The sequence below is a fragment of the Nicotiana tomentosiformis genome, chromosome 9 (genome assembly GCF_000390325.3).
Source record: "Nicotiana tomentosiformis chromosome 9, ASM39032v3, whole genome shotgun sequence".
NCBI lineage: Eukaryota > Viridiplantae > Streptophyta > Magnoliopsida > Solanales > Solanaceae > Nicotiana > Nicotiana tomentosiformis.
The window spans coordinates 43,467,033-43,491,291 of NC_090820.1; the positions used below are offsets into that span (position 1 = coordinate 43,467,033).

The 24,259-nt window shown below is 39.5% G+C and overlaps 2 protein-coding genes and 1 long non-coding RNA gene across 4 annotated transcripts; 1 reads left to right on the forward strand and 2 right to left on the reverse strand.

Annotated features, from left to right (window-relative positions):
• Positions 1-8,892: 8,892 nt before the first annotated feature.
• LOC104091972 (uncharacterized) lies at positions 8,893-9,602 on the forward strand. Its single transcript, XR_685325.4, has 2 exons — positions 8,893-9,090; positions 9,168-9,602. It is a non-coding gene; the product is annotated as an uncharacterized lncRNA (long non-coding RNA).
• Positions 9,603-10,569: 967 nt separating this feature from the next.
• LOC104091973 (uncharacterized) lies at positions 10,570-12,947 on the reverse strand. 2 transcript variants are annotated; one of them, XM_033655019.2, is made up of 4 exons: positions 12,520-12,947; positions 12,010-12,429; positions 11,292-11,937; positions 10,570-11,144 (listed from the first exon to the last, which is right to left on the reverse strand). In XM_033655019.2, exons 2-4 carry the CDS (start codon positions 12,053-12,055, stop codon positions 11,141-11,143), a joined length of 696 nt encoding a protein of 231 aa, XP_033510910.1. In that variant the 5' UTR covers positions 12,056-12,429; positions 12,520-12,947; the 3' UTR covers positions 10,570-11,140. The 2 variants fall into 2 exon arrangements, 1 of the variants encoding a protein (XP_033510910.1); XR_004505915.2 differs by having other exon boundaries at positions 10,571-11,144; positions 11,227-11,937.
• Positions 12,948-13,171: 224 nt separating this feature from the next.
• Positions 13,172-15,270, reverse strand: LOC138899605 (uncharacterized). The gene is made up of 2 exons (XM_070186221.1): positions 14,963-15,270; positions 13,172-14,495 (listed from the first exon to the last, which is right to left on the reverse strand). Exon 2 carries the CDS (start codon positions 13,793-13,795, stop codon positions 13,199-13,201), a length of 597 nt encoding a protein of 198 aa, XP_070042322.1. The 5' UTR covers positions 13,796-14,495; positions 14,963-15,270; the 3' UTR covers positions 13,172-13,198.
• Positions 15,271-24,259: the final 8,989 nt, after the last annotated feature.

Consider the following 24,259-nt stretch of genomic DNA (forward strand, 5'->3'; position numbering starts at 1 on the left):
TTGGGCACTATTCATGGTCTTACTAGCATAGTAGACCGAGTGAAAAATCTTGTTGCTATGTTGCCCCAAAACAGCCTCAACCGCTACGTCACTTGCATCACACATGAGTTCAAAAGGGACGCTCTAATTTGGAGCGGTGATGATGGGAGTAGTTGTCAACTTGAACTTTAACAATTTAAAAGCTCTCATGAAATCATCATCGCATCCTTCTCAAGAAGTTTGCACAACGGGTTCACCACCTTAGAGAAATCTTTGATGAAACGCCGGTAAAACCCAACATGACCTAAGAAACTCCGCACACCCTTCACCGAAGATGGAGGTGAAAGTTTAGAAATCACCTCTATCTTTGCCCTATCAACTTCAATTCCATTCTTTGAGATTTTGTGGCCAAAGACAATGCCTTCCTCGACCATGAAATGACACTTCTCCCAATTGAGCATCAAATTTATTTCTTCACATCTTGCCACCACTATCTAAATTTTCGATACAATCATCAAAAGAATTTCCAACCAACGAGAAGTCATCCACGAAAACGTCAAGGTAGTCCTCTACCATGTCCGTGAAGATAGCCATCATACTCCATTGAAAAGTCGCCGGTGTATTTCACAAACCAAATGGCATCTTCTTGAAGGCAAAAGTACCATATGGACATGTAAAGGTTGTTTTCTCTTGATCCTCCGGAGCAATAAGGATTTGGTTGTAGCCAGAATATCCATCAAGAAAGCACGACCGACCAATCTATCAAGCATTTGATCTAAGAAAGGAAGTGGGAAATGATCCTTCTTTGTGACTTTGTTGAGCTTGTGATAGTCCATACACAATCTCCAACCGGTCACCGTTCTTGTAAGAATCAACTTATTCTTGTCATTGGTGACCACAGTCATGCCCCCTTCTTTGGGACATATTGAACCGTAGAAGTCCACGAACTATCGGAGATGGGGTACATAACCCCGGCATCCAACCACTTGATAATCTCCCTTTTGACCGCTTCTTACATATCCTCATTGAGTCTCCTTTTATGTTTAATAGATGGTTTGCCGCCTTCCTCTAAGTTGATCTTATGCATGCAAAATGCGGGGCTTATCCCCCGAATATCCGCCAATGTCCACACAATAGCATTCTTTTTTTTATAGCACTGCCAATGTAGAACCTACCTGCACGTCAGTCAAACAAGAGGAAAGAATAACCGGTAAAGTAGAACAAGGGCCAAGAAATTCATATTGAAGATGTGGAGAGAATGGATTCAACTTCAAGGTATGAGGCTCTTTTAAGGAAGGCTTTGTAGGAGGAGTTGTCCTATTTTCAAGATCCAAAGATAGTTTCCGAGGTGCATAATTGTACGACCCCATCCCTTGTAAAGAGTTCACACATTCCATGAAGCCATCCATCTCGTCATCATCAAAGTTGAGCAAGACGACCTCCAACATATCACCAACATTGATTGTGGCACTTGTATCATCTACAATAACATTGGTCACCAAGTCCACAAAAGAGCACACCTCGTTGCTATTTGGTTGCCGCATGGACTTACACACATGGAATACCACTTTTTTAGCACCCACCCGGAATGTGAGTTCTCAGGCTTCAACATCACAAAGAGCCTTCCCCGTAGCAAGGAAAGGTCTTCCAAGAATAATCAGCACCTCATAATCAACTTCACAATCTAGAATGACAAAATCCGCCGGAAGAATGAATTTATCAACACGAACCAAGACATCCTCAATCATTCCCAAAGGTCTCTTCATAGTACGATCGACCGTTTACAATCTCAAAGATGTGGGTCTTGGTTGCCCTATTCCCAAGGTCTTGAAAACCAAATAGGGCATCAAATTGATACTTGCCCCGAGATCACAAAGAGCTTTAGCAAACTCGACATTTCTAATTGTACAAGGAATCGTGAAAGCACCGGGATCCTCCAACTTAGAATCCATTGAATGCACAATTGCACTCACTTGATAAGTGACTTTGATAGTTTCAAAATTAATTGACCGCTTCTTTGTCATGAGATCCTTCATAAACTTTGCATAACTGGCATTTGTTCCAAAGCTTTAACTAATGACACATTGATTGAGAGACTCTTCATCATTTGAATGAACTTTTTGAATTGATTCTTGCCATTTTGTTTGGCAAGTCTTTGAGGGTATGGAGGTGGAGGCTTAGGAAATGGTGCCTTAGCCTTTTGCACTACCAACTCCAGTATGTCAATAATGTGATCCCTAGACGGGTTCACCTCCTCTTGAGTCTCTTCCACACTATCATCAATATCAATCTGAACTTCATCATTTGACTGCACCATATTGTTCGGGACCTCTTCTTCTTGTACCACTTGCTCATCATCCACAAGTTGCTTTTGACTTGAGGTGGGTGCATTCCCACCTCTTCCACTTCTTGTAGTAATGGCCATGGCATGCCACGTGTTGTTTCCACCCTTTGAGTTTATCACCGTCTCACTTGGTAGTACCCTCTTAGGACGAGAATTTAGAGCTTGAGAGATTTGCCCCATTTGAACTTCTAAGTTGAGAATCGATGTATTGTGTGAGGCAAGTTTGGTATCCAAATCAACATTTGTTTTCCATCATTTGCTTCAACATGTTCTCAATACGCCCCATCTCATTGTTTGAAAAACTAGGACCATTGGAAGGATAAAGAGGTGGGTTGCTCGGTTGTTGATACATTGGGGGCCTTTGAAAACCCGACCCCTGATTGCCTTGATTATTGTTCCATCTGCCTTGATTGTTACTCCCCAATTTCCTTGATTATTTCCACTCTAATTTCCTTGATTGTTGTTGTTATGTCAAATCCCTTGATTGTTTCCACCACTCCAATTTCCTTAGTTGTTAGAATTCCAATTGCTTTGATCGTTTTGAGGTCGCCATTGTTGTTGGTTTGGGCCTTGGAAGTTGTTTCGTCGCCCTTAAAAGTTGTTCACATATTGCACCTCCTCTTCTTGTTCATTGTAAGAATCAACTTGATCAAAATCACTATTCTCTGGCATATAATTCTCCACTCGGTGTTGCACTTGTGGACCCTTGGTCCTCCTTTTGTTTACCATCATGTTCACTCCCTCCATGGCATTGACTTGCTTAGGATTTTGCACGTGTTGAAGTTGAGCCTTTGATAATTGATACATGGTGGTAATCAATTCGGCAATGACTTGCCCATGGTCATGTAACTCTTTGTGAAGGCGAATCACGTTGGGATCACCTTGTGGAACATTATCCCGGGATTGCCATGCCGATGATGTTTCTGCCATTTTATCTAAAATCTCACATGCCTCTGCATAAGGTGTAGTCATGAAGTTCTCGCCGGCAAGTTGATTTACTACACATTTGTTTGTTGTGTTGATCCCACGATAAAAAGTTTGTTGAATCATATTCTCCGTCATATCGTTGTTGGGACATTCCTTAATCATTGTTCTATAGCGTTCCCATATCTCGTGTAGTGGTTCATTTGGCTCTTGCTTGAATTCCAAAATCTCACCCCGAAGTGTAGCAATGTGCCCCGGAGAGAAGAACTTAGAAATAAACTTTTTCGCCAACTCATCCCAAGTGTGAATAGAATGGTTCGGCAAACATTCCAACCAATCTAAAGCTTTTCTCCGTAGAGAGAAGGGAAAAAACCTTAGCCTCAATGCATCCTAAGAGACATTTGTTGGTTTGCTCCCCCAATAAGTGTCCACAAACCCCTTCAAATGTTTGTATGCATTTTGACTTGGGGCACGGTGAAGAAACCTCGTTGCTCTAGAAAAAGAAGCATCACATTGGTGATTTGAAAGTTGTCCGCCCTAATACGGGGAAAGACTATTGCACTAGCATATCCTTCATTGGGTAACACCCTGTGAGGAGCCGCTCGTGGTGGAGGTAGGGGTGGAACAGGGACATTGTTATGAGGCACTCAGCCTCTTCTATTGGCTTGAGGTTCAAGAAGAACCTCATCAACTTGCCCATCCTCTACATCCACATCCCCCAAAGCAATATTTTCGAGCTCATTGTTTGCTATGGTTGTACTTACGATTTCTCAAACAAGTTAGTAATACGGAAGGAAAAGAAGATATTACAAAAACACACCAAAATATATAGCTAACGCCATTTTTAACTCCCCGGCAACGGTGCCAAAAATTGATCACATCCAAAGCACACCTCAAAAGAGATATAAAATGGTCGCATGCAATAATAAAAACCCAACTAAGAGTCGGGGTCGAATCCACATGGAGCTAAGATGTGAGTTAGGGGTATATATTTCAAATTGAGCAATTGGATTATCTAGAATGCACTTCCATAACAAGGATTTGTTTTCTATTTCTAATGTTACTCTAATGATTGCAAATAAAGAAAGAAGACTAGAGATAATTGTTTTAAGGTTTTTCCAAATGGATAAAAAGCCTAAGGCTATGACCATGACTTAGGTGTTTGCCTAATGGGCTAAAGACTTTAATTCTTGTTTTGTCGATTGGGGTGTATTATAGCTCTCAACTCTAAATTAGCCACTCAATACCTCTCGGTTAGAGAGTGGTTTTGCCCCATTTGGCTTTCTCAAGACCAAATGGGTATCACCTAAAACAGTTGATAAGAGCTCAAGTCGGGTTGTTACTATCTCTAGGTTGAACCCTTTAATTGGGTTAATCAATCTCTCAATTGACCTAATTCCTTGTTAGCCTAGTTATCCTAGAATATGCCCCCCTTTCTCAAGTAGAGACTAAGTCAAATAGGCATGAATTAATATTTGCAACTAATAATTCTACAATTATAGCCTGAACTAAGCTAATAATCAACACCCAATTACAAACAAGCATTAAATTAGATACCCATAAGGTTTACACACTAGAGTTGGGTCACAACCCTAGTAAAAATCTAGCTATTCATAATGCGGTTTAAAGAAAATAAGGAAGAAAAACTAATTAAACTCATAATGGAAGCTTAAAATAATTAAATCTATTGTAAGTACACCAAAGCAATGTAAAACTTCCTAAAGTAGTAAAGAAAAACGGCTACAACAACTTTAGAGGTTCAATCTTAACCTAATTTTGTGAAACACATCTATTTATACAAGGCTGAAAATCTCGAATAAAAATGCCCCTCATGAGGTTCTGCGGCCGCACAATTCCATGTGCGGTCCGCAGATTTCTTCATCTGGCAGGAGCTGGAGTTCTGCGGCCACACATTTCTGAATTGCGGCTGCGAGACAGTCTTCTGCGGCCGCATAATTCTTGTGCGGTCCGCAATTCACAGAGGCTCCTCGACTTGGTCTTTTTGCATACACTCTGATCTTTGACTCTTAGTCCAGCTTTGCGGCAGCACAATTCATGTGCAGTCCGCACTTCGCGCAAATATCTGTTAAATTCTTCCTCCTGGTTTGCGGCCGCAGATGGAATTTTACGATCTGCAATATCTTCTGCGAACCGCACATTTGTGCTTCTACGCCCTTGATTGCCTTATGCTTCAGATTATTCCTTTTTGAGTCGGATTTCATCTCGGGAAACCAACTTCCACTATTCATGCAATTTTGCATAATTTTACTAGTTTCGGGAACACAATTCAATGCTTTTAAACTAAAACAAAAGCTGAAAGACGCTAATAAGCCGTAAAACCCCCCACTTATCACTACCTAAATCCCTAATTTCTACCATGAAAAATCTTAGATTAAAGGTTAAAATCAATGGGTGTTTATGAAAATGTAATAAAACAAGTTAAAATCTACTAACCAATAAAGTTGGGATAAAAAACCTCTTCAAAATCGCCTTTACGCCGAGCTCTAACTTGGTAATGGTGAAAAATGGTGAAATCCCGATTTTTGGAATGTTTTAATGCTTGGGCGTCAGGTGCCCTTTGTGATCGCGAAGCACCTGACGCATTCACGAAAAACACTAGCCATCGTGATAGCGATCAACCCTTCGCATTCGCGAAGGCTTAGATCTCCCCTCTCCGATCTTTGACTCTTAGCCTAGCTTTGCGCCAGCACAATTCATGTGTAGTCCGCACTTCGCGCAAATGTCTGTTAAATTCTTCCTCCTGGTTTGCGGCCGCAGATGGAATTTTACGGTCTGGAATATCTTCTGCGGCCGCAGAATTCCTTCTGCGGACCGCACATTTGTGCTTCTACGCCCTTGATTGCCTTGTGCTTCGGATTATTCCTTTTTGAGTCGGATTTCATCTCGGGAAATCAACTTCTACTATTCATGCAATTTTGCACAATTTCACTAGTTTCGGGAACACAATTCAATGCTTTTAGACTAAAACAAAAGCTGAAAGACGCTAATAAGCCGTCAAAACCCCCACTTATCACTACCTAAATCCCTAATTTCTACCATGAAAAATCTTAGATTAAAGGTTAAAATCAATGGGTGTTTATAGAAATATAATAAAACAAGTTAAAATCTACTAACAAATAAAGTTGGGATTAAAAACCTCTTCAAAATCGCCTTTACACCGAGCTCTAACTTGGTAATGGTGAAAAATGGTGAAATCCCGATTTTTGGAATGTTTTAATGCTTGGGCGTCACGTGCCCTTCGCGATCGCGAAACACCTGACGTATTCTCGAAAAACACTGGCCATCGCGATAGCGATCAACCCTTCGCATTCGCGAAGGTTTAGATTCCTCCCCTCTCCCCCTCCTCAGCCTTCGTATTCGCGAGCCAAAACCCGCGTTAACGTAGAGTTACTGCCCAGCCTCCCCTAAGTGCCCACAAAGCTTTGCATTCGCGGACATCAGGTTGTGTTCGCGAAGGGTAAACCTCCCACCGCTTCACGTTCGCGACTAGCTCCTCGCGTTCGCGAAGAATAATTCCACCCCAGTAACAATTTTCCCTTCGCGATCGCGAAGCACTGAGTACCAGACACCAACAACAACTGAAAACCAACAAATTTCTAAGTCCAAAATGGTTAGTAGCCTATCCGAAACTCACCCGAGCCCCTCAGTCTACAAACCAAACATGAACATAAGTGTAACAACATCATACGAACTCTCTCGCGCAATCAAAATACCGAAATAACACTTAGAACTATGAATCAGACATCAAAATGCATGAGATTTCAAAGAAAACTCAAGAACTTCTAAAATCACCACCGAGCGTTTGAATCCAATCAAACCAACTACGATTTGCACCAAATTTTACAGACAAGTTTTCAATAAGAAACAAACCTATACCAAGTCCCAAAATCAAAATCTGAATCTGGTAGCCATAAAGTCAACCTACGATCAAACCTAGGAAATTACTAAACCTTCAAGTTACAAGCTTTCGGCAAAATAAGTTAAATTAACTTAGGGACCTCTGAATTCAATTTCGGATATACGCCCAAGTCCCGAATTATGATTCGGACCCACATAGATTGTAAAAAATACCGATCGAGGGTCGTTTACACAAAAAAATGACCGTAGTTAATTCAAGTTATTTTTAAAGCCAAAAATCATATTTTTTTCACATTTTTACGTAAAACCTATCCGAAAAAAGACTCGGATTGCGCACGTAAATCGAGAAACATCAAATAGCACTAATACAGGTCTCAAAATACAAAATTTTTAGTACTCAAAATGACCTATTAGGTCGTCACAATACAATGAATTGGATACAACCAAATACTGTTGCATTTTTTTAAAATTCTTTTCTGAATATAATCGCATTAAATATAGTAAATTGAATACATCGGAATACACCAAAAATGTATTCATTGATACAGTCTATCCTACGCGCACTAATATAGAAAATACAGGCCCCTGGCAACGTAAGTTTTGTTATGTCTAGTAAATATGAAAATTATAGTTGTGCCAAGTAAATAGCCTATAAACTATAGTGGTTTCTGAAAATTCCTCTTTGGTTTATAAATGCTGAACATTAATTGGTCCAACATTGCCCTCAACATTTTCTTTTGAAGAATTTAGCTAAATAGCCGCTCACCCTACCATATAAACTAAAAATACTCGGTAGACGTATCATTTACGTATAATTCATGTATATTATATGTATAATCGCGTATAATCAATCTATAATCTATGTGTATCGGGTAGAAAAAGTAAACAGTGAATCTAGCCGGTTATTTGTATAAAGATTCCTTTTCTTTTAGCTTAAAAATACCCCTTAAAACTAACAGAGTAATATTGTGACTTTTAATTAGTAATGTGTCAATGTGTGATTGGTCCCTGATTAACCCAATGTGAATTAAACTACCAAATCCATATCTAAATATCCGACCAACCCATAACATTGAATCCCAATTTAATAATAACCCCCCCCCCCCACACACACACACCCAAACCAATTTCTTTCTTCTTTCTCATGCAATACCTTTCCTGAAGCTAACAACTCTTCTCAATAAGAAATCCGAAATTCAAGAACACAGATGCTATGGTATCTCGCCGCAAATCTAGCAGAAAATTGATGAAAGTATAAAATATTATTTTGCTAGATATATAAATTGAAAGGAATATAATATTTAATATTTCCAAGTTCTATTGAAGATTTATAGGGGAATATTCTTGTACAATGAAATGCCCCGGAAAAGTTTTCGCTAAATATTACGTCATTCAAACCATATGTTAGACACATGGATGTTCAAAAAGTTTAGAGGGTTTATAATATGTAAATCTTATGTTTGGAAGGTTATATGGATATCTACGAAGGAGGAGAGGTAGTTTGGAACAAAGAAAAAATATTTAAGATAAGAAAACCAACATAGTCGCAGATGATCCAAATTTAAACAATCATATCTCCTAATGTATAATAAATTGATCTATGAGCTATCTATCAAATGAAAGCTCTTTGAGTCTAGTTTCTAGAATTTTAAACGTTTATAATTTCAATATTCGTATAAAAAATTATGACTATTTTACTGAAGGGTAGTAGAGCAGCAATTTGTTTCGGAAATAAATATCCTAAAACAACGTATCATACGACATGTGGCTCGACATGCCAGGTCAAATTTTGGGTTAGATGGGCGAAAATTTGAGTTTCTAAAAAATTCCGAGGTGCCATACGACGTGTGGCATAACATGCCAGGTTGAGGCACTTCGAAATAAGAGAAGTTCACTTATTTCTACAGCATTTTGGAGAGATTTTGAGAGCAAGAACGACTTAGGGATTCAGCAATCCACCCAATGTAAGATTTCTACCATGAATTTAAGTTAAAAAATTTATATTAACATCGTTTAATACCTTCTAATTCCTAAAATCTAGATTTTCACCCAAAAAATCAAGCGTTCGTCAAGACTCAGGATTTGTGGAGGCATCATTCAAGAGAAGTTTCGTTACCTTAAAAAGTTAGTAACTTTATGACGGATTATGACTACAGATTATGAAATTTATAAGATTTATGGGTGGAGAGTTATGAATAGTTATTAATGGCCAATAAAGCCTCGAGTGAATTGTGGGGTTGAGTTAGTAGGACAAAATAATTATTGTAACTGCGATTTTGAGGAGCCGAATTCATGAGTTCTTGGAAGGAAAAACTTAAGCACCCCATTAGAGGTGAGTTAAAATTTCTTCCCTAAGTCAAGGGCTATATTAAAATGTGCATAGTATATTGCTTGTTTGCTTGCCTTACTATATATATACAATGAAAACCTCTAATACGAGAAATCTTAAATAGTATGCCTTATTGTAATTATTTGATTATGTGCAATTGTTATTACGTGAAGCTACTTATATTGCTCAGACCTACAGTTCATATTTAGAACAGAAAATGAATAGGTTCTTGATGTTCTCTGATTGATTGTTTACGTGAAATTGCTTGTACTGCTCAAACTTTCAGTTCAAATTCAAAAGAAAAAAAAAATATAGTCTCACTTTATCCACGAGGGCCTAGTGTGTATGAGTTAGTATAGTGGAGACTTTATCCACGAGGGCCTAAAATATTCAAATTCAGATTCAGATTCAAAAAGAGAGAAGTACATACCCTCCACGAGCATGAGTGTCACGGTGGCCAGGACTAGCTACCACATGCTTGCAGATGCTAGCACGTTCAGATGTGTTAAGCTTGATTGAGTCACTCGATGGCCCCACATACAGATTGAGTTTAAGTGAGCATGACCAGAGGCCCCAAAGTAGCTTTAACAGTCCCCATACAATGCCCAGATGTTCATATGCGTAGCGCCACTATGTGCAAAGTTTTCAGAAAAACTATTTTTTTAAAAGTAACTCAGTTTTCAACTTCAGTTTTCAGATATCAGTTTTAGACTCAGTTTTAAGTTTTAGTTTCATTTATTAGATACAAAATTAGTTTATAGCTTCGACTTTCAACTATTAGTCTGAATTCAGTTATCAAAACAAGTTTTAGCTTTTTAGATTATGCAATTATTTTTATATGAATTGTCTGCTCTACTTGCTGTATTTTTTTATATTTATATGGCCCACGCTAGTCTTGTCCTCCACCTTTGGGGGTTGTCAATGATACTTCTAGCTATCCTTTGGTGATACTTAGCCCATTTGGGCCTACCATGTCGTACGATAGGTATTGCGTTTGTAGGTGAAAATCCGTGATTAGAGACATATTTTTGTGACTTAGAGTGCAGGCTTTGTTGATTCATCTCGGCGGTAACGGCAAACCTTTCTCTAGACTTTATTTATTTATTTATAGACGCCTTTATTTATACTATTTCAGGGAAATGCCTCGGAAGACTTATATACTCATATTCTTTGAGTCCGTCGCATTTTGCACCTCTAATGTGTATCCTTTTTTGTGATTTGCACCCTGTCCTATTTTTTTATACGATTTCAACCCTAATCTCTTTATTCCCTTGCAAAATAATAAAACCACCATTTATATAAATTTTTCATGAGGGCAAAATAGGATATACAAATAAAAGGCTTCGAAGAGTAAAAATGCTAAAATTAAATTGTAAAGGTAAATGACAAACTTGACATTGAGAATCTCTTAGGAATAAATGATAGGGAAAATATCCATTAAACAACAAAAGAAGTCTTGATGAAATTAAAATTTGTTCTTGCTGATAATTTCATATGCTAATTGCTTCTATTTTTTTCCACATCAAAGCTCTTTTTCTTGGACTTCTTTATAGCACTTGTATTTTGAAGGGTTTGTAAGCTAATACAATTTTTTCCATTCCACATATACTTCTCAGCATTTAACACAATGCCACCAACTTGAGTTCGCGCAGGTCTATGAGATGAATCATTCTCCATTGGCCTTCTTAGCTGTGAAAATAAATAAAGAACACAAATGTATTAACTGTCTCTCAAAGTACTAAATCACCTATATTTAAGGTTCCATACTTACATTGAATTTGGAAGGTTCATTTATATGTCCATTCCAATAAGTGGACTCAAAATTGATTTGCTTACTTGGGTGGGGATTGACTTGTAGCATTTTGGCACCAATCTTGAGTTGTTTGAGTAGCTTGAGGTAGAGTTGTTGAATTCGAGGAATCGCTACTCTTCTTGCAAGTTATTTTGTTGTGACCAGTTTGCAAGAACTTGCTACACCTCCCTAACTTCCCTTTCTTACTCAATTTGGTAACATCATGCATTTCACTTGTTGCAGATTGTTTTTTCTTTTTCTCTCTTTTCTGTTTTTTCATCTTAACTGCTTTTCTCTTGGAGGTTTCAATTTCATCGGGCTCTTTTCTTCTATTTTTGTTCAACTTACTTTTCTTCGGCTCATAGTTAGGAGGGTTAACATCAAGTAGATCAGTAGGTTCCCACATATCAGGTCCATCCATTGGAGCAATGACTGGCTCATAAATCCTCATTTGAGCAGTCTTCTTGTAACAATCATGTATGAAATTTTCTGGATTCTCTCTTATATGGAATATGCAGCTCATTGCATGTGAGCATGAGATTCCTGTTCTTCCACTCAAGTCAACACTAAATTGTTCACCATACATGGTCTTTACTTGAAATGAAAATTTTTCAGCCCAAGTAGGAATTGATGTAGCCGAGTCTTCCTTCACTTTTTCTACTAGTTTTCGGATTCGAGGGCATAAATTTCCTGTTATAGTAAAATATTGTCAGGATCATATTAAAATTTTGTGCTTCAGAAAAGTTACAATAACAATATTACCTTGGTATTTGAGCAGGTCTTCCCTCTTTTGGTTCAGTTTCTTCATCAAGTATATTTTAATTCCTTCAAGTAGTCCACAAGTATAGGTTTCTCCCTTGCCCTCAAAATGGGTTTTGTCCCATTGATGCCTCACAAAGATTATTCAAAAGCATATCACACTTTGTTGTTGTTCTAAAATGTGACTTGCTCCAGAATTTGGGTGGTTTATCGTTGAACCAATTTCTAGCTTCTTTGTCCTCCTTTTCCCAGCATATCCATCTCATATCTATACTTACTTACATAAGTTGCCCTTGCAGCTTTCCAAACTCTTGTCTTCAACGATAAACCTTTGTGCTCTTTCTTGAAATTATTATACAAATGTCTTACACAAAGCCTATGTTTAACTTGGGGAACTGTCTCATAAATAGCTCCCTCCAAACCCTACAAAAGTGAGTAGAATAATAAACATGGCTAATTTTGATAATTGAAAGCAATTAGAATTTGGTATTATATGTGGATAAAAAATCTTACCTTTTGTTTGTCTGTAATGAGACATAAGTTATCATGATTTCTAATTTGCAAGTCATCCACCAACAAATTTAAAAATCACTTCCAGTTATGCTTATCTTCAATATCAACTACTGCGTAGGCTATAGGAAATATACCATTATCAACATCTATCCCAATTACTGTCAAAAGTTGACCTCCATATGGTCCTTAAAGAAAGCAACCGTCCATCCTAATGAGTGGCCTACAATCTTCCATCCAACCTCTTCTGCAGGGCTCAAGACATATGTAAATTCTTTCAAAAACAGGTCTGTCATCCTCTTCATGAGGTGTTGTTTCTAACAATACAGTTGATCCTGGATTCTTTCTCTTGAGTTCTGCACAATAGTCCTCTAATTTTGCATATTGTTCTATGTAGAGACCTTCTATCATTTCCTTTGCTATTGTCTTTGCTCTATACACTTGGCTCACTGAAACTTCAACATTCATCTCTTCATGTATTTTGTCCATGAAATCTCCTACTGATACATCTGGATGTATTCTCAAATAATGCAGGAATGTTTTGGCAATCATTCGAGATTTCACATTTTTGTTGACATAAACAAACAAACAATCATCAGAATGTTTCCCAACTAAAGTTTTTATCGTGATTGTGGGGTCATCTGGTGCCTTTTTAGATGCATATATGCGCCATGGACATTGATCACAACATTTTGCAGAAATTTTTATCAGATTCATTCTTTTTGAAGGAAATTTTCTTGTTATTTTTAATAGAATAAGCTCTCAGTGCAGCTCTAAATTCTATTGCATCAATGAATGTCATTCCCAACCTAAATGTTGGATTATCCATGTCTGTTTCTGCCCTAAATGCAACATTTTCAACCTTTCTCACCTTTTCATCATCATCGCTATTAATACTGCACATGTCATCTGAATCATACTTAGGAGAGATGTTATCATTCTCAGATTCTGTACTTGAGTTCTCCAGTAGTAACCCGGTAAAATTGGCACTCTTGGCTTTCTCCATCACTTTATCTTTCTTTTTTTCCTTCCCCTCTTTCCTCCCCTTTACACTAACTTCGCCATTTCCTGCTAGATTTTTCTTTTTATCCTCTTTTCTTTTCATTATTTCTTTCCCTTTCAGCTTCATTGCTGCCTTATCTTTTCTAGTGCTATACCAAATTCCAAGCCATTCACTGTCTGAATTTATCTCCAAACCATTCGACTCTTTGCTCCAATTCTTGGTAAACATCACTATTTTTATCCCCACCATAATTTGCTCTTTCCAATTCGAAGTCATCTAAGTTAATACTTATCTCCGCAGATTTGGAAATATGATTATATGCACCATCCTTCAATACCTTCAAGTCTATTTGCACCCCATTATCCTCACAAATATAATTAGCATTGGGGCTCACTTGGTTTTGTATTTTTGATACATTACCACCATGTGTAATGTATACTTCAGCAACTCTATTAGCTGGAAGTATTTTTACCATTAGATCACAATCATCATTAGTCAAGCATTGAATATAACCACTACCAGTATCTGTCATAGATAGTTTGAAGTGCCAACCAAGAATACTGCTGTATCTTAATCTCGTTGTTCCAATCTATTCCAAGGTTTGCAATGACCATTTATGTGGATCACACTTATCAATGATCATTTTAGGACAACAGGGGTTACTCTGATGGTAAGCAACCTCCACTTCCAACTAAGAGGTTATGAGTTCGAGTCACCCCAAGAGCAAGGTGGGGAGTTCTTGGAGGGAAGGATGCCGAGAATCTATTGAAAACAGCCTCTACCTCATGGTAGGGGTAAGGTCTGCGTACACACTACCCTCCCCGGACCCCACTAGTGGGATTATACTGGGTTGTTGTTGTTGTTGTTGTACACTTATCAATAAAATCTATCTTGCCTCCCAAATAAATCCTCTCCGGTACATCTAAGAATTCACCTCCATGGTGAATCTTCAATGTAAAAAGCTCATTATTCATACCTGTGACAATGCAAGGTTTAAAATTATTTTAGCTAGCTCAATTTCTAGATTAGATAAAAAAAAAAATACATATTGAAGAACTACTTTTGGTATCAGAATATTCAATAAAAGTAAACAACTACGGCCAACAAAAAAGCTAAATTGTCACAAGGCCTGTTTTATCCAAAGTAGAGTAAGAACTTAAATGAATTGATCTTTCTTTATTGATGTACATGATAGTATTCAGAGTTGTTTTAAATTTTGATAGATTTGCAAACCTTTCTTTCTGGTGTATTGTTGTAGTGAGTTGAGTTTAGTGATTTATTTTTAAAAAAAAAGAAAACCAATAGTAGACAGAGGATGGGACAAGAACATGTTAATGATGGATTGCATCTTACGCATTGAAAACAATAAGTTTTTGGCAATTCAATACCCATCGACGAATTAAAGAGCATATGAATGGAATTTGTTTACTCTGAACTTATTACCTTTCAACTTCTCCTTCTTCAATCGACTTTTCCGTTTCTCCTTGCTCTTATCCATTGATGATATACTGGATGTGCTATTTATTCTCGGTAAAATTGACGCTGCCTTTAGCGCGTTTTATGCTTGGAGAGCTTAACCATGTCTCCCACGATGCAATGATGATGGCGGCAAGAGTTTCACTAGGATTAACGTCCTAACCGTAAAAAAATAACTTAAGAAAAAAAAGATATTTTATTTGTATTTTCTATTTTGCCCTCATGAAAAATTTATATAAATGATGGTTTTATTGTTTTGTAAGGGAATAAAAAGATTAGGACGTTGCAAATCACAAAAAAGGAGACACCTTAGGGGTGCAAAATGCAATGAACTCCATATTCTTTAGATAGAGACTCATGACTTTGTTAGTGGACCCAGTTGTCAGACATGTTAGTGTTTAAGTTATCATTTAGCTTTCAAACATCTATTATCTTAAGATTTATTTATGAGTCTCTTAGGTATGATGTTCTATATAGAATTTCCGATAGTTAGAACAAGTTTTGTTCGACGAGTAAGATAGGTTGAGTGTCATCACGTCTTATTCTAATTTTTGGGCGTGACATACAAACCCAATAGAATAAATTTGATATTTTAAAAGAATTCTCTGCAAATACTTGTGATTTTGTTGCATAAAGAAACAAACGGACAAAGGATTGAAAAGAGTGCCTGCCTGGTTTCTTAATATTTTGTTATATTAGCAGGTATGAGACTAATAAGAAGGTGCAATGTCAATTCGTGTTTCTTGGTTGTCAAATTTCTTGTTGAGAAAAGTTGTTAGGTTCATGGAAGGGTATTGTATAGGGAAGGGCACTGTATGAGGAAGAAGAAAAAGAATCGAGGTGAAAGGCTAATTTTAAAGTCGGGTTCAATTGATATGCATGGGGCGAATTTATACATATGGATTTGATAATTAATTCGCATTAAGTTATACCTGGACCGATCGTATATTGCCACAACAATAGACCCGGTGAAGTTCCAAAAATGGGGTTTAGAGACGATAGTGTGTATGCAGACTTTACTCCAATAATCTTGGGACGGTAGATAGACGGTTTGAGGAAGGAAGGAAACAGTAGAAACAGTTAAAAAAATTGAGTCTTTGCACCAGAATCCAACACAATAAAAAACAATCAAGAAAACCCCAGATAAGGAAATTCACCAACCAAAACAAAGGTTAAAATCAGAACAATCCACCACAACCCAAACACCAATAAATCAAAAAAATCCAATATTTTTTCTTAATATACCAAGAAATAGCTTAAAGAATTGAGCTTTAGCCTCTAAATCCAAAAGGGTCTTCTTCAGAATTTGTGTTTAGCACCAGTAAAGCAAAAAAAAATAAAAAAAAAATCCAAACATTCTCAAAATTCTAAGAAATAACTTAAAGAACTGAACTTTAGCCCCTAAATCCAAAAGGGTCTTCTTCAGAATTAAAAAAACACAATAAAACAGTATAAATCCAGAATACTGAATTTATTCACAACAAACCCCAATTGAAGGAAAAAAAAATTAACACCCCTTTATTCAGCTGCAAACAATTCTTCTCCTTAACCAAGATTCTTGTATTTTTTTTGGGCATGTTGATAAAAAGGGTCTTCTTATATTGCCACATTATTGATAAAAAGCCACAATATTAGTCTGTTAATTTATGGGCATGTTAAACTAAAAGATAACGTTAAGGGCAATGCTAAACCTAAAAATACATTGAGGCCAATACTGGAACTGGACCAATAAGTTGAAGGAGGACATTAAAAGTGCAAGTTAAAAGTGTTATTTAAACATTGGTAAGGTGTTTGTTTATTATATACACATACACATAAATAGAGAATGCTACAAAAAATAACTAATGACGACCAGCATTTACATTTTCCCTATATATATAAGCCACATAAACATGCCTAGTTTGCATAATACAACAAATATATTTATATACGGTCGAAATGGAATTAGCATGTCCGGTACGGTTCGAAGGGTGATATATCGAAGTAAGATCCCGAAGGGAGTGGGGGGAGGGAGGCACGAACTAATCTAGAGTCTGGGAAGGCCGGTCCGTGTTGAGATCGATATCATAATCAAACTCGAACAAGAATCGAACCATGGCGCGGGTAGATCTATCGTGCAGATAATCCAAAAACCAACCTACATCGACCAGGAATCCGTTCGAGGGCTCGAACCGGGATCGAGCTTGAGTCAAGATCACAAGTTCGAGCCGAAATCAAGCTCGAACCAAAATCGAGGGTTCTAAGCAAGATCGGGCTCGCAGACAAAAGCCGTTGTAATCCCACTAGAGGAAATCTTGGCAGAAATTATGGAAAAACTTATTTATCATGGGTTTCCCACTGAATGTTTATTTTATTATGCTTGGAGCCAAACCCCTTCACTATAAAAGCACTTGTTTATCATTTTTGTAAGGGACCTATGGCAGGACTTACACTATCACAAATTGTATTATCCCCTCTACAAGCAAGAGTAATCTTTCTAATTTCTTAGATTGATTCTATTTTTGTTAAATCCTAAATTTCACTGTTCATAATTGATTGGTCTAGATTACGTTTTTCTCCAATCTATATTCATATATTTATTTATCCTAGCATCCTGTATTAAGTTGTATCACGTATCTACGGAACCGCGCATAAATTCAACTCTATCCCTTTTTTCGGGTAAACAGTTTGGCGCCCACTGTGGGGCCAAGGATAATAGTGGTCACTTATTTCCGAAAACAACCTTCAATTCAGGTTCGGCTACGAATAGCCACCGACCAAATGGCTTCGCCGACCGATTACGAAGCTGGCCTTCAAGATGAAACCAACAACTTGGCACTACCCGAGATTCAAGCCGGAATACCACTAGATGCCAATTCACAAATTGCTTTGGAAGCAAACCAGCGTTCCGAACCGGAAAGAAGCATTCAGGGCGGTGCTCGATCCGTAGCCCAAGACACCCAAAACCCGGAAGAGATCGGGGCCAGCTTACGCATGATCTTCGAGATGTTACAAGCCCAACAATTAGCAATAGATCAGCTATAGAGCCAAACTCGCACACAAAGCAGGACGATTTCCAACCCACTTCGAGAGGTCACCCCCAGAACAGAGCCTGCCATAGTAAAATCTAACGAGCAGGAATTAGGGACTAATTCCGGAATTACTAAACTGCTCAAGGAACTCACGAAACGAGTCGAAGCCAACGACAAGAGGGTGGAGACATATAATGCCAAGGTCGACCAAATTCCGGGAGCTCCGCCAATGATAAAAGGGCTTGATTAAAAAAAATTCATACAAAAGCCTTTTCCATCGAGTGCGGCACCGAAGCCAATCCCTAAAAAGTTCAGTATGCCCGAAATTTCCAAATACAACGGTACGACCGATCCTAACGAACTTGTCACCTCTTACACGTGTGCCATAAAAGGCAACGATTTGGAAGATGACGAGATTAAATCCGTGCTATTGAAAAAGTTCGGGGAGACCCTCTCGAAAGGAGCTATGATTTAGTACCACAATCTACCACCAAATTCCATCGATTCTTTTGCCATGTTGGCAGATTCATTCGTAAAAGCACATGCTGGTGCCATAAAGGTCGCAACGAGAAAATCAAACCTCTTCAAAGTAAAGCAAAGGCAGGGAGAAATGCTGAGGGAATTCGTATCCTGATTTCAAATGGAACGCATGGAATTACCCCCGGTCACTGACGAATGGGCCGTACAAGCTTTCATCCAAGGATTGAACGAGCTAAGTTCGACAACATCACATCGGCTGAAGCAAAATTTGATCGAGTACCCGGCGGTAACTTGGGCAGATGTACATAACCGATATCAATCGAAAATTAGGGTCGAGGACGATCAGTCGGGGACCTAGTACGGACATGTTCATCAGAACAGGATAGTTATTAATCAAAAGCAGATCGACAGAGAACAAAGGTCAAACAGAGACCGATATCGACCATACATCACCGATCGGGTAAACAATGGTTCAACACGCAACGCAGTTCGGAACAGTCAAAGAATTGATCGGGGAAAAAATTCTCGGGGGCTTATGAGTAAGAGCGGCTTCGACAAACATGTTGAGCCTATAGAAGCACCTCGATTATCAGAGTATAACTTTAGCATTTGCGCATCCGCTCTCGTATCGGCCATCGAACGCATTGAAGACACTAAATGGCCTCGACTAATGCAAACCAATCCTGCCTGGAGAAATCCCAATCAAACGTGTGAATACCATGGAACCCATGGCCACAGAACGGAAGATTCCAAGCAACTAAGAGAGGAAATAGCTCGCCTATTTAACAAAGGGCACCTTCGGGAGTTTCTGAGTGATAGAGCAAAGAGCCATTTTAGAAGTAGGGATGTCAGCAAGCAGAACGAGCAAGAAGAACCACAACACGTTATCCACATGATCATCGGCGACACCGATACCCCCCAGGGACCGATGCTTAAGCGCACTAAAACATCGATGGTGAGGGAAAAGCGATCTCGGACTCAAGAGTACGCACCCATGGGGACTTTGTCCTTTGGTGATAAAGATGCAGAAGGGGTCATCCAACCTTACAATGACACCCTGGTAATATCCGTACTCGTAAATAAAACTAAGATTAAGCATGTGTTGATCGATCCAGGTAGCTCGGCCAATATCATCCGATTAAAGGTAGTAGTGCAGCTCGGCCTGCAGGATCGAATCGTGCCTGCAACTCTAGTCCTAAACGGGTTCAATATGGCATGCGAAACCACCAAAGGGGAGATAGCCTTGCCAATAAACGTGGCCAGAACTGTCCAGGAAACAAAGTTTCGCGTGATTGAAGGCGATATGAGGTATAACGCCCTTTTCGGAAGGCCATGGATACACAACATGAGAGTTGTGCCTTCGACCCTGCACCAGGTCCTCAAATTTTTGATGTCGGGAGAAGTCAAAACGGTATACGGAGAGCAGCAGCCGTAAAAGAAATGTTCGTCGTCGATGAAGCCAAACCAATATCCTCACTTTTGCCGATAAAGGGCCCGCGCCCGGAAGGAGAATGAGACACCAAATAGCAATCACAGACAGTGACTCCAACCCATCCTGACAACCAGAAAGTCTAAGAGAATGAAGACCAAAGGGTCTCTCGATCTTTCGTAACTCCCGATGACTCCGATGCCACAAAATCAACGATCGAGGAGCTAGAACAAGTCGTATTAATTGAGCGTCGGCCCGAGCAAAAGGTATACTTGGGAATGAGGCTGAGCCCTGAACTCAGGAAGAAATACGTTCAATTTCTTATCAATAACATCGATTGTTTCGCCTGGTCCCATTTAGATATAACAGGGATCCCGCCGGACATAATTACGCATCAGCTAAGTTTGGACCATCGGTTCAGACCGGTGAAGCAAAAAAGAAGACCCCAGTCCGATAGAAAGAACGCCTTCATAGAGGACGAGGTAACCAAACTTCTCAAAATAGGGTCCATTCGAGAGGTAAAATACCCCGAATGGTTAGTCAACGTAGTCGTAGTCCCTAAAAAAGGGGACAAACTTAGGATGTGCGTGGACTATAAGGATTTGAACAAAGCATACCCCAAGGATTCTTTTCCATTTCCTAACACCGATCGCATGATCGATGCCACGACCGGCCACGAGATCCTCACTTTTCTCGATGCCTATTCCGGGTATAATCAAATACAGATGAACCCGGAGGACCAGGAGAAAATCTCGTTTGTCACCAAATACGGGACGTATTGTTATAATGTGATGCCCTTTGGGCTAAAAAACGCAGGGGACACTTACCAACGCCTAGTGAATAAAATGTTCGAAGAATAAATAGGAAAATCAATGGAGGTTTATATTGATGACATGTTAGTCAAATCCCTGCGCGCAGAGGACCATTTAATTCATTTGCAGGAAACGTTCGAGATTCTGAGGAAATACAAAATGAAGCTCAACCCCGAAAAATGTGCCTTCGGGGTCGGTTCGGGCAAGTTCCTCGGCTTCATGGTATCACATCGGGGAATAGAGATTAACCCCGATAAAATCAGGGCTGTCAAAGACATCACCGTCGTAGACAGCGTAAAGGCCGTGCAAAGACTAACGGGTCGGATCGCCGCCCTAAGCCAATTCATATCGAGGTCATCCGATCGAAGTCATAAATTTTTTTCTCTACTCAAAAAGAAGAACAATTTTTCATGGACCCCGGAGTGCCAACAAGCATTAGAAGGACTAAAACGATATCTGTCAAGCGCACCACTGCTTCACACTCCAAAAATCGATGAGAAACTTTGCTTGTACCTAGCATTGTCGGAAGTCGCCATAAGCGGTGTCCTGGTTCGAGAAGAGAAAGGTACGCACTTCCCAGTTTATTATACAAGTCGAACCTTAGGAGAGGCGGAAACTAGATATCCGCTCCTAGAAAAGTTGGCGCTTGCACTAATAAGCGCCTCGAGGAAATTAAGGCCGTATTTCCAATGTCATCCCATATGCGTATTGTCTACTTACCCGCTTCGTAATATTTTGCACAAACCCGAGTTATCAGGCCGGCTGGCCAAATGGGCCGTCGAACTCAGTGGGTACGATATCGAATATCGACCCCGTATGACCATCAAGTCTCAAGTCCTAGCAAACTTCGTGGCCGATTTCACACCAGCCCTCATACCCGAAGCCGAAAAAGAACTGTTAAAATCAGGTACATCATCGGGGGTATGGGTCCTTTTTACAGAAAGGGCTTCAAACGTAAAAGGGTCCGGGCTGGGCATAGTTTTGAAACCACCCATGGGTGGCATTATTACACAATCTATTAAAACTATCAGATTGACTAACAACGAGGCCGAGTACGAAGCCGTGATTGCAGGTCTCGAGCTAGCTAGAAATTTGGGAGCAGAAATCATAAAAGCCAACTACGATTCTTTGCTGGTGGTGAGTCAAGTAAACAAAACTTTCGAAGTTCGAGAAGGTAGAATGCAGAGGTATTTAGATAAATTTCTTATCACTTTGCGCCATTTCAAACAATAAACTTTACGGCATGTACCACGGGAACAGAATAATGAGGCCGACGCACTAGTGAATTTGGGGTCATCGGTCGAGGTAGATGATATGGGCTCGGGGAATGTGGTTCAACTTTCGAGATCGGTAGTCGAAGAAGGACAAGCCGAAATAAATTCTACAAGCTTAACTTGGGATTGGAGAAACAAGTATATCGAATATTTGAAAAACGAAAATCTCCAATTGGACCCTAAAGAGTCCATAACCCTACGGACCAAGGCTGCTCGATTCACTCTGGCTTCAGATGGAACACTGTACCGAAGAACGTTCGACGGACCATTGGTTGTATGCTTGGGTCTGGGGGATGTCGATTATGTCCTACGGGAAGTGCACGAGGGTACTTGCGGGAATCACTCTGGAGCCGACACATTAGTCCAAAAAATAATTAGAGCAGGGTATTATTGGATCGATATGGGCAAAAATACGAAGGAATTTGTTCGTAAATGTGATAAATGTCAAAGGTTCGCACCAATGATCCACCATCCCGGAGAACAACTCCACTCGGTCCTATCCCTATGGCCTTTCATGAAATGGGGAATGGATATCGCCGGCCCTCTGCCATCGACCCCAGGTAAAGCTAAATTTATTTTGTTTATGACTGACTATTTTTCTAAATGGGTTGAAGCGCAGGCGTTCGAGAAAATAAGAGAGAAAGAAGTTATAGACTTTATTTGGGATCATATCATATGCCGGTTCAGGATACCCACTGAAATAGTATGTGACAGTGGAAAGCAATTCATTTGCGGCAAAGTAACAAGATTCCTCGAAGACCACAAGATAAAAAGGATATTGTCGACAACGTACCACCCCAGTGGGAACGGGCAGGCCGAATCAACGAATAAAGCTGTCATTCAAAACTTAAAGAAGAGGTTGAAAGATGCTAAAGGGAGATGGAGAGAAATCCTGCCCGAAGTCCTTTGGGCATATTGGACAACATCAAAATCCAGTACGGGGGCGACCCCGTTCTCCTTAGTATATGGATTCGAAGCATTAATACCAGTTAAGGTCGGTGAACCCAATGCCAGATTTCGATTCTCGATGGAAGAATCAAATAACGAGGCTATGAACACAAGCCTCGAACTATCGGACGAAAGGCGAGAAACTGCCCTCGTCCGAATGGCCGCCCAAAAGCAACGAATCGAAAGGTATTATAACCGAAGAATCAAGCTCCGCCATTTCAAGCCTGGGGACTTAGTGTTAAGAAAAATTACCATCAATACCCGGAATCCAAATGAAGGGAAGCTAGGACCGAACTGGGAAGGACCATATCAGGTACTCGAGGACATCAGAAAGGGATCATACGGGATCGGCGTCATAAACGGCAAACAGTAATCAAGCAACTGGAATGTATCACATATGAAACGGTACTACTGTTAAGGTACAACCTTTCCATGTTCGTTTACATCTCGAAACTGACCCCTGCAGAAGTCCGAACAGGGGACGGATCTCTCATCAGAAAGCACGCGTTGCACTCTTTTTTCCTTAAGATCGGTTTTTATCCCAAATGGGTTTTTCGGAAAGGTTTTTAATGAGGCAACCACTGGTCATGCAACACTTATGATAATATCCGAGGCCCCGTAAGAGAGTTATTTCACAGCAACAAGGTCCCTATAGGAAAACTGTAAAGAGCCAAATGATCGAAGCGAGCCATGCTCGTATAAGTTGGCCCGAACCCTGGCGTGTAATAACATGTGAAGAATTAAGATATAATGCGACCATTAAGCCTACGGGCTATATATTTTTTTATCTCAAGTTCGGGCTATCACTCACTCGACCAAGCCTACGGGCTATTCTTTAATTCGAGTTTGAGCAAACACTCGCTCGACCAAATAGCATACGGGCTGCATTAATTCGAGTTCGAATCATTCACTCGATCAAGCCTACGGGCTATTTTTTATCTCGAGTTCGAGAAAAAACTCACTCGACCAAATAGCCTACGGGCTGCATTAATTCGAGTTCGAATCATTCACTCGATCAAGCCTACAGGCTATTTTTTATCTCGAGTTCGAGCAAAAACTCACTCGACCAAATAGCCTACGGGCTGCATTAATTCGAGTTCGAATCATTCACTCGATCGAGCCTACGGGCTATTTTTTATCTCGAGTTTGAGCAAGAACTCACTCGACCAAATAGCCTACGGGATGCATTAATTCGAGTTCGAATCATTCACTCGATCAAGCCTACGGGCTATTCTTTAATTCGAGTTTGAGCAAACACTCACTCGATCAAATAGCTTACGGGCTGCATTAATTCGAGTTCAAATCATTCA